The sequence below is a fragment of the Puntigrus tetrazona genome, chromosome 20 (assembly GCF_018831695.1).
Source record: "Puntigrus tetrazona isolate hp1 chromosome 20, ASM1883169v1, whole genome shotgun sequence".
Taxonomy (NCBI): Eukaryota; Metazoa; Chordata; class Actinopteri; order Cypriniformes; family Cyprinidae; genus Puntigrus; species Puntigrus tetrazona.
In genome coordinates, this window is record NC_056718.1 from 7672068 (window position 1) to 7683137 (window position 11070).

General features: G+C 36.9%; 1 protein-coding gene across 1 annotated transcript; it reads left to right on the plus strand.

Annotated features, from left to right (window-relative positions):
* Window positions 1–397: 397 nt before the first annotated feature.
* LOC122324701 (enoyl-CoA hydratase domain-containing protein 2, mitochondrial-like) lies at window positions 398–9848 on the plus strand. The gene is given in 10 exon segments (XM_043219317.1): window positions 398–866; window positions 3032–3099; window positions 4014–4101; window positions 4185–4271; window positions 5983–6075; window positions 6274–6330; window positions 6990–7061; window positions 7064–7176; window positions 9338–9436; window positions 9526–9848. Coding segments are annotated over 10 exon segments (924 nt in total). The 5' UTR covers window positions 398–697; the 3' UTR covers window positions 9604–9848.
* The last annotated feature ends 1222 nt before the right edge of the window (window positions 9849–11070 follow it).

An 11070-nucleotide genomic window follows, 5' to 3' on the forward strand; every position in this document is an offset into this window, starting at 1 on the left:
TAACATGATAGAATGATGATTACAAAGACATTATAAATCTGTAACAGTTAAAGCGCCTTGTAATATGTTTGTTGATGACTGATATCTAAAAGAAGCAAAGCAGTTAAGGAATTGTACCAATAATACTACTACTAATAAAACAATCAACAAAGTTGCTTTGTTTCACATTCAATTAGAAGTGTGCATCTTCTGTCAGGTACTTCGTGCCTATTTTCATGAACAGAGCTCTGCTGTAGTTACGAACCTGACCGTCAGATCACATTATCGCCCTCTGCTGATGCTCACCTTTAGACAGCGCTGCGGACTCAAGCGAACGCTTTCAAAGGGACGCGTCGCGCAGGACGCCTTTCGGCGGCATTTGATTGGTCGACTGGGCGTCTACGTCAGTCGTGCGGTCTCGTAGCGCTCGCTGAGTTACTAGGAGACTGAAGTTTGTAATAAGATACACACGCGTACCTTACGATCACACACGCTTCTCCGCACGCTTTAAACGGTAACGCGTAAGCTCCTTTGAAGACGTGAGGTGGAGAGCGAACTTGTGTGTTTGTGTGGGTGGGGATGGCGTTTCGCACAACGCTCATCTCCCACAAGGCTTATTATTAACGGCAACAGCGCCGGTTTAATTCCGGGTCGCGCGGTTTCAGTGTTGGTCTCGAGCCAGCAAGTTCAGTTAAACAGCGGCGGCCGTGCCTGGATCATGAGCGCGGCGCGCGGGGTGCTCGCGAGGACCGGAAGGGCTCGCGCGGAGCTGATCAGGCGTCTCTCCCCCCGGGTCTCCTTTACCCAGACCTGCTCGTGGTACTCCGACGGGCCCGGTACTGATCGGCCTGAAGTACGGCTGAGTCGGCTTGGTGGTGAAGACAACGGTAGGCGCATCAAGTACATGATACCGTGCGTAGAGAACACCTGACTGCACCTTACATGTGTTCATTTTTTCACTTTAGGTTTTGTGTAGGCTGCTGTAAGTCGTACTTACACCGCCATGAATGTGATGGAATACAAAATTGTTATGAAAAGTCCTGGAAATTGTTTAAATATTAAATTATATATTATTTACATAACTGAAAGGTAACACTTGGTTTTGATGGTCACTTATGGATATTCTGTTGACGATAAGTAACTTTGCTCCTACATGTCAACTAACTTTCATTAGAGTATAAGTAGACTGTTTGATTATTATCTGTTAACTCTCTATTGTGACGATCTCCCAACTGACTATAGGTCAACTTACTCTAACCCTAACCAGTCTACTAATACTCTACTAACACTCTCATGAAGGTTGCTTGACATGCATTTGCAAAGTTACAAGTTAAACTTTGCATAAGAGACCATCAAAATAAAGTGAAATCAACTGCAATTATTCATTATTTAAATATGACATTAAACTATAGGTTCCCAACGGTAATTATTGATAAATCCAGACATTTATAGCGATGTTTATTTAATTATTATTATAAATATTAGTTATAAATATTTATGCATTTACAACTCTAATATTATGTATAATACATATACCAATGATAACAACAAAGTATTTACATGTAGGCATTCAGCAGGTGCTTTTATCCAAAGGGGCAGTAAAGCAATCAAAACTAACAAAAAGAGCAGTAATATGTAAGTGCTGTATCGATTAACGAAGTATACATAGGACGTTTTTATTCTTTTTAAATAAAAGAAAACAAGTATATCAATTAGAAAAACAAGGAACGTTAGAGAATATTACAAAACAAAAATATACAAAACAAAAATATAAAAAATATAATATATATATATATATATATATATATATATATATATATATATATATATATATATATATATATATATATATATATATATATATATATATATATATATATATATATATTCATCAGTATTTGTTATTGCCCCTTTAATTTAGGGAAGTGCAGCAACGTGGCATATAACGTTTAATGGAACAATGGCCAAGGAGAGATCATATCACTTTTATCACACCAGCCTATATCATATATCAGCATGTCAGTATGATACACAATGCTGCTTAATCTCCTTTCATCCATTATTTCTTACACTTGTACCCTTTATTAGGACCCATGAAGGGTGATTCAGTCTTAGATCAGATTAGAAACTTTAGATATATTCATTTTTTATATTGACAAGCCCTCTCACAAGGATGAAAAAGTGTCTTCTGAATTCTGAATGTCATGTAGATCCGAACTGGTTTTTACCTCAGGATACAGGTTTTATATTGCATATGGCGACCCAACCTAGAACCAAAATGCTCATTGTGCCAGGTTAAACAAAATTGTAAATAATTTCAAACACTAAATAATAATACAATATTTAAATGAGGTAAATAATATAGTTGCGAACAGAATTTACATCGCAAGCCGTGCTGGTGTATTTCCACTGGCAAAATTCATTCATTTTACGTAATACGTGTGGTTTGCAATTTCACAAGGGTGAATCTTTTCCATTATTTGCAATAATGGGTTCCCACATGTTGGCCAACAGAAAGCTACTTGGTTGGAAAGTGACTTCAGTGTGAGACGCAGTCCATCTGAAGAATTAAGCCGTAGTCAATTACTCTTTATTAGGGCTGTCAAAAGATTAAGCGCAAGTTTTTATTTACATAATATATGTGTACTGTGTATATTTATTATGTATATGTATATACAAACACATACAGTGTATGTTTTGAAAAAAATTTAAATATAGTTTATAAATTATATTTTATACAAAATACAAATATATATATATATATATATATATAATATATAATATATATTTATATATAAAATATATATGTGTTAAAATATATATATATATATATATATATATATATATATATATATATATATATATATATATATATATATATATATATTAGGCACAAAAACCTATTTTAGTTGTGGTTAATTGCAATGAATCATTTGACAGCACTACGTTTTATTTTATTTGACACGGTTTTCATCTGAACAGACCTGCCACCCATATTTGGGTCATAACCCTCCAGTTGAGAACCGTTCCTCTGTTTCTTTTGTCTGGTTAGGTATAGTGGAAGTGCTGATGTGTCGTGAGAGGGCGAGGAACTCTCTGGGACGTGTGTTTGTAGGTCAGGTGAGTGTGCAGAAGACCCCCTGTCCCACAGCATCAAACTCAAACGTGCAGAAGATCCAGTCCGTGAACTCCGGTTTACCCGAGCGATAAATGATGATAAAGCCCTCAATTCTCAACAATCTAACCGGTAGCGTTAAAATGCCCCCATTATGGATTTTTGAAACTGATCTTTCATGCAGAGCGTAACGCATCTCTAAGTGAATCTGATAGTGCGCCGTGCATAAAGTTATTGTCTCCCAAAAGAAAGAGTCGACTCTGAATCGTTAAAATGAGTCGCTTTTAAAACGAATCCCAAGCCATTTCGTGTTGACGTCAACGTAAAACCTTGGAACATTGCCGCTCTCTTTTCTCCTCGGTCTGTATGAAAATGCAAATTCATTCCTGGCCACTAGGTGCCGCTTTTGGAGCAGTAAAAAGACTAAAAGACTAACTGAACCAATCGTTATCGTTAAACAAATCGTTTGGGGGTTGTCGAACAAGTAAGGTGAAATAAATGCATATTATAATGCAATAAAAGGTTTTTTGTCTTTGCATGCACATCAACCTGTTACTTGTGACTCCCAATACAAAAAACATGAACCTTTATTACCCATAATAGGGGCTCTTTAAATTTCCACTGCACATCATAAAAAAATGTAAAGAGATAAACACATTTGAAAGAACTTACGAAATGACTTATAGTTTTTAACTTTAATTCTCTTGAGTAATGATGTTCCATTTCTCTCTGTTCGCTTCGTTCCGTTTCCAGAAAGAAGTTGTTTTTTTAACGTTTGATCAGTTTATCAAAAGAAAGTCTGGCAAAAGTGTGTCAGGCCTTGAATAAATAACAATATCCTGGGCGTGTCTCTCCCAGAGCTCTTTCTCAAATCAATTTGAGTTTGAACGCGCATCGATTTCTGTGTCTCCGTGCGCAGATGAGAGAGCTGGTGTCATCGTTGCATCACGACGAAGCGGTTCGCGCGGTCATCTTCAAGAGCTCGATACCCGGAGTCTTTTGTGCAGGTTTTGTGCACGCTCACACATAACGGTGTCGACAGCCTGCTTTTAAAGATGTTGTCATTTGTAAAATGCGGTGTTGTTGATAGGCGCAGATCTTAAGGAGAGAGCTCAGATGAGTAACCCTGAGGCAGAGCTGTTTGTACATGGCCTTCGATCGCTAATGAATGACATCGGTGAGACATAAGGGTGATGTTTCTCGTCCATATTCAAATCCTGCTCTATCAGACTTCAGAGTTCTGTATCATCACTTTCAGTGTTGCACCGAACAGGTAATTTTTTCCCAGCTGCAAATACGATTATGGCTGGGGGTGAGAATGATTGGATATGCATAATAATAAACACACAGTAGGTGCTTTTTCTCTGTGCCCTCAATTTTTGCATAGTTTTGCCTGTAACATTTAGGAAAATGCTACTGTTTTTATAAGCAGACGGTTGAGAAGGAGTTTTCTCTATACAATTTTGTGGTGGCGTTTTTATCAGAAATATGGAAACGAGTGATTATTAGTGCTCTCAAATGATTAATTGAGAGTAAACGCATCCTAAATAAACGTTTTTGTCTACATAATATATGTGTGCGGTGTATATTTGTGTATATAAATGCACACACATACATGCATATATATTTAAGAAAAATCTGATATATTTTGAATTTCTATAAAATATAAATTATATGAATGCAAATGTACACATGTAAATATTTTTGAGAAATAAAAATATATACATATATACGTGTGTGTGTGTGTATATATATATATAATGTGTGTGTGTGTATTTCTACATAATATGAACGGTGCACACACATGTATTATGTAAACACAAAAAATTATTTAGGATGCGATTAATTGTTTGACAGCACAATAAAGTGAAATGCTTTTACGTTTAAGAATTAAAAAAAAAAAAAAAATATATATATATATATATATATATATATATATATTATTTATATATACATATATATATATATATATATATATATATATATATATATACGTTATTTATATATACATATATATATGTGTGTGTGTATATATGTGTATATCTTTATTAATATTAATTTATTAATCTTAAAGTTAATTTCAGCATATACTAATGCATTATTAAAATCAAAAGCTGTGTATTTTTAACATTAATGCAGTATGAACTAACAATGAATGACTGTTTTTTTTTATTAACTAACATTAACGAAGATTAATAAATAGAGTAATAAATGCTTTTAATAAATGCATTGTTCATTGTTTATAAGTTACACCTTATTGTAAAGTGATACCACAGCTTTATTAGCCTAACAGTTTAAGTAAAATGTTGAATTGAAAAATGAATGACTATCACTTTCTTAGTACGTGGCAGTTTCTTCAACTTATTTTATGAACTGTGAACACATATCTCTGCGTGACTCAATCGCGTACAATCCAGTTACTTCCTACTTTTTCACCAGTTACAAAAAACACAACACTCCAGTATTGCGTCACCCACGAAGTGACATCCTTCTGAACCCCTTCTACAACTCGACAGAACAAGACAAGTAAATAATTGCTACCGATTTAACACGCTTAAAGCTTTTAACGTTGAGAATAATAAATGTTCCTCGAGCCTCAGATGACGCGACTGTAGTGATGATGGAATAAATAACATTATATATATTCAAATAGAAAAATTACTTTGAATTGTAGCACCACATAAGTAAAATGACACCTAAACCTTTTCTAGCTCGCTTTTCAAGTAACCCTTTTTTTCCAGGTTTTTCAAATATGTCCCCTCTTTATATAAGCGTGTCGGCACTGAACACATCCGGCTGAGTGTAGAGAGGTCCAGCTGTTTGAAGCCCTCTCTCATTAATGTGATCTATGACCTGTCTGATCCGTGTGTGTGTCCATTATGTGCCAGCTGTGCTGCCCGTGCCAACCATCGCAGCGGTGGACGGCTTCGCTCTCGGGGGCGGTCTGGAGCTGGCCCTGGCGTGTGACCTTCGCACTGCAGGTGAGAGGCGGCTCCGACCTTCTGGGGGTCGGCCTCGGCGGGCATCACGGCTGCGGATGCGGGTTTGCGTGATTTGTAGTCGTTCTGTTTGGCACGTCATGGAGCGGGAATCTCTGCGGTCGCGGCATGTAGAGGAGGCTGGGTCCTTCATTTCACCTTTTTCTGTGTGTGTGTGTGTGTGTGTGTGTGTGTTTTCAGCACATTCAGCGCAGATGGGCCTGATTGAAACTACTCGAGGATTACTCCCGGGGGCCGGTGAGAGAAATTAATGAATAGATAGAGCGGCTGAAATAATAAGACAAACATACAGCTAGATGGCAGTCCAATTACAGAAGAGAGACAGATAAACAGGAAGTTAATAGACGTAACAGGACAGGAAGACTTATACAGAAAGCTTATACAATCTTTCTCCTTTTTTTTTTTCAACATGACATGCTAAAAAATGCTTAAAAAATCTACATAATATTACGATGAAAGCATGAAACATTTAGTGCATGTGTTGCAGTCTGCATAGAAAAAATGCCCTTGTCTGTGGAAGAAAGAATAAGAATGATATGATAATGACAAATGTTTATTGTCATAACAGGGTTATTGGAGTAAGCTAAATAATATTTGAAAAAATTATATTAAATATTATATTAATAAAAATAATATAAAAATTATATGAAATATACACTGCACACACATATATTTTGAGCAAAAACGTTTATTTGGATGTGAATAATTGCTTAATCATTCGAAAGCGGTAATATATACATCTTTTATTGTTCGTTTTTTGCACCTAATGTCTTGTCACATCAAAGTGATACATTTTAAGTTTCTGTAAAACAAAGTACAAAGATCACTTAATGAAGTAACTGATTGCATTTTAAAGGCACCGTAATTAAACCATGATTTCTGTGTTTGTATGTCAGGAGGCAGTCAAAGGCTTCCCCGGACAGTCGGCTTTGCCATGGCGAAGGAGCTGATTTTTACAGGCCGGCGTGTCGGGGTGAACGGGCTGCAGAGCTAGGGCTAGTAAACCGCTCCGTGCCGCAGAACCAGACCGGAGACGCGGCCCACAAGGAGGCTCTTAGTCTGGCACGAGAGATCCTGCCTCAGGTTAGTCTTAGTCTGCAGGACATTTACATCCACATCTACTGCTTCTCAGACACCTGTGTTCATACATACATTTTACCTAAACACAGTTCGGAAAATAAACAACGGTTTATGAAACAAATTGCTCTTTCTTCAAATAAAGTAATTCATAATTCAGATTTTCTTAGGGGAAAAAATCAGCTTCTGCTCTAAACTAAGCCCTTTCACATTACTACGAGTTTATAATTAAGAACAGAACCCAAACTTAAATTCAATTACTGTTTATTTTTAAATATACTAATCAAAAGAATTGTGTGCAAACATGTTAATTGTTTTTAAAAATGTATATATAAATATATATGTGTGTGTGTGTATATATATATATATATATATATATATATATATATATATATATATATATATATATACATACATACATACATCTGCTCTATGTGTGTATGTATATAAAATATATATATAAAAAATATATATATATATATATATATATATATATATATATATATATATATATATATATAATGTAAGTATATATATCATTTTTATTTTTTTGTGTAAAAAATGGGGCCTCATTATCTAACAAGTGTAGCTGATAGAAAACATTTTTGTTTACATTTATTGTTTGTATGTTTTCGTGGTTATGAAATTGTTCTCATACTAGTTCAACTGTACCCACAGGCATTTCTTTAATCTCATTTGCGTCATGTGACACTGTAGTGTCACAGCGAGCGTCTCCCGTCGTGACTGGAGTCGACAGGCTGGCCGTGAATATGTAGGGCCTGAGGACAGACCTGGCTCTAATGTGCCATCCCAGTCTTCCCTCAGGCCCACTAGTGTCCAGAGCACGCTATTAACACCGTCAACAGCGTAATGGTACAAAAGATCAGGTCGGCCGCATGACCTTGTTATTCATCGATAAGCTGAAAATGTGGGTCATGTCGCCGTCATTATATGGCTTGGCATGCGGGTTTGTGGAACCAGAATCTTCTGTACTGTACTAAACTGTCTCGTGACAGTGAGAGCATCCTGCTTTTCTGGTTTTGCCTGTGTTTGGCAAGTCATTATATTAGATTAAAATGAAGATGGCCTATTTAAGTCAGCGTGGGAACGTGATTCAGACACGTCATGCCACAATAACTTTTGAAGGCACTTCTGCCTTCCTGACATATCTGTGTCATGCTTAGGCGACTGTTTTTAGAGAGCGTAATTTACAGTTGCAGTAAAAGATATTTAACACAGACCTGAGGTACAGGCAAACTTACAGTACCGTTTCAGAAATGAATTCTTTTATTCAAAAATGTCACTTTTTAATTGATCGACAGTTTGACTTTGATACAAGTCATTTCCATTTTGAACAAAAGCTGTTGTTTAAAAATTTCTATTTATCAAAAAAGTAAAATCGAAAAAAATAAATAGAATACAGTATTGTTACTTTTCATTGCTCAAAATTTGAAGGACCGGTATTGGTGATAATTGTGATATTTTAAATTTTAAGCTGCACGTATCTACAAACGTTTGACAAAATGTCTGCGGTATTTTAACAAAAATCTTTTATTTACAGTCACAAGGGTTACTCCTTTCAGAAATGAGTAGGAAGGTAGAGGCCCTCGCTTTGAATGCCTTCTAAGGTTTCAGGATATCAGTATTTTCCCACACAGCTCTGGTGTGATCTTGGTCCACTCTTCTTTCACTCTCTTCCATAGTTTGGTGACTATAGTGGGCTTATTTGACGTAACTTTGTCGCCAAGGATTTTCCAGACTGTCAGGGAAGTTTAGATCAAAACTCTGGGCTGGCCGTTTGATTATTTCAGTGTTCTTAACTTTGAGGAACTGCTTTACGTGCACTTCACTACCTGCATGAGGGAACGTAGTCACCTTAGAGCAGCCCAGCGTCTTACAGTCTCCGTGAGAACTGGAGGAACGCTGCCAGTTAAATAGAGTTTGTATTAAAAAAGTGTTCTCTAGTTTTGACCAGAGTTCTTTTATAATCAAGTCATTTTCGTTTTGTAATACTGTGCTTCAGAGTAAAATCAATTCATGAAATATGCTTAATACTGCCCTTATACTCCGGTTAGGATATCTTCAAACAGGACTAAGCATGACCTTGAACGTTAGGAAATTGTGGGTTTTCTCATTTTGATCAGGATATGTTTTTCCTCCTCCCCAGGCCCCGATCGCTGTGCGAATGGCTAAAGTAGCCATGAATCGAGGTGCCGAGGTGGACATCTCTTCAGGAATGGCTATCGAGGGAATGTGTTACGCCAGGGTGAGTTATACAGAAACCACATGAACCAAATCGCTTTTGTTGCAGTATTTTGCGTGCTTGGTTTGACTGAATGTCTCATGGTTACTCAGCTCATTCCTACGAGGGACAGACAAGAGGGCATGGCTGCGTTCATAGAAAAGAGGCCTCCAAGGTACACTGGGGAGTGAATGTCTGAAGGTTTAAAACCTGCACAACATGTTTCAAAACCACGTGTTCTACATTACAAACCGTACTCGCGTTGGGTTTCAATGTTCCGTAATGCCTAAAAATAACCACCACCAATCATTTAAAAAGGTCTTTGTTCTACTTTTTTATGAAAAAAAGTTTCTGTTTTCTCTTAATTATTAAAAAACAGATCATTGGATACCTTTAAAACATCATAAATGAAATAAAAAAATCAATATAAATTGTATTTTTTATGTTTTTGAATACTTGCAAAACCCCCCAAACAAACCTGACGTATTAGTAAAGAGTAACTGCAGACTGAAGCAGCAAGGGTTTCACATTCTTTATTCCCCAGACATGATTTGCATAAATGTGAGTCTGATCAGCAGTATGACAGTAGCTGACTCAATCCACACAGAAGAGATCTGTAGTACGCCACAAACCACAGTCTGTCCTCGTGGAGGGCCACGCACACGATGAGAGTCTCCACGCTCGGCCTGTAAAGTTCGGGGGAACTCATTTGGTCCATTTAGAGTGGCAGGTTAAATTTAACATCAAGTATTTGCTAATGTCAAAACTGAGTCCAAAAACGTAATATCTGGCGAAAAGCCGTCAGTAAACCTGGCCGAAGTTGCCAGACGAAATAAAAAATTACGGTAGAAATGATAACAAATACCATTTCATGCAACGTGCAAGAACAGCTGCATGACAACAATACGATTTTCTGGAACAAAGCACATTTGCTGGAGCATCTCATCATAATACATGGCCCAGATACGAACAGAAAACCAAATCCATGCTGCGAAAAGAAGCATTTATATACAAAACAGGCTTCTTTAGTTCACCGGAACAAAATGGAATATACTTTTTTAAATTGCAGTTTCGAACAAGACGAAGTCGAACCTGCTTTTTAACAGCTTCATTGGTGTTAAATTAAATCAAACTTCTTTCAATGCAAGTGTGTTTAGCGAGAAGGCAAATCCAATGACTTTTGGCAAATCACCAGCACGCCCCAGTTGCCACGATGAGACCAAAGTTCTCACTTTTTTTTTTTCTTTTTTCACATGGTGCCGTTTATCCGTGTCTGTTTTTGTTTCTGCCTGCCAGATTTCTCAACGTGGCTTACGCGGCAAATCGTGTTCCTGCTTTTGAGCAAAGGCAAAGGCTTTATTTTTAATTCATCTCCGCCCGTTTCGTTGCTGTGGGTTCTCGAGGAATCTTTTATCCGAGCGATCAGTCCAGTACCATTTTTTTGAAACTCAAATCTGGATCGTAATACTCTGCGTGCAACACGACATCAAAAACACTGTCATCTGCCAACGTTTTGATATACAGTCTATAAAAATATATTTCACCCCTAAAGCTCTCATGCTGTTCAATGCACTTCGATACGCTTTTCTTCCTCTCTCGTACACTCAGTTTAACTCAGGTTACCAAACGGTTGTATTCCCATGTAACACAACTCTTAT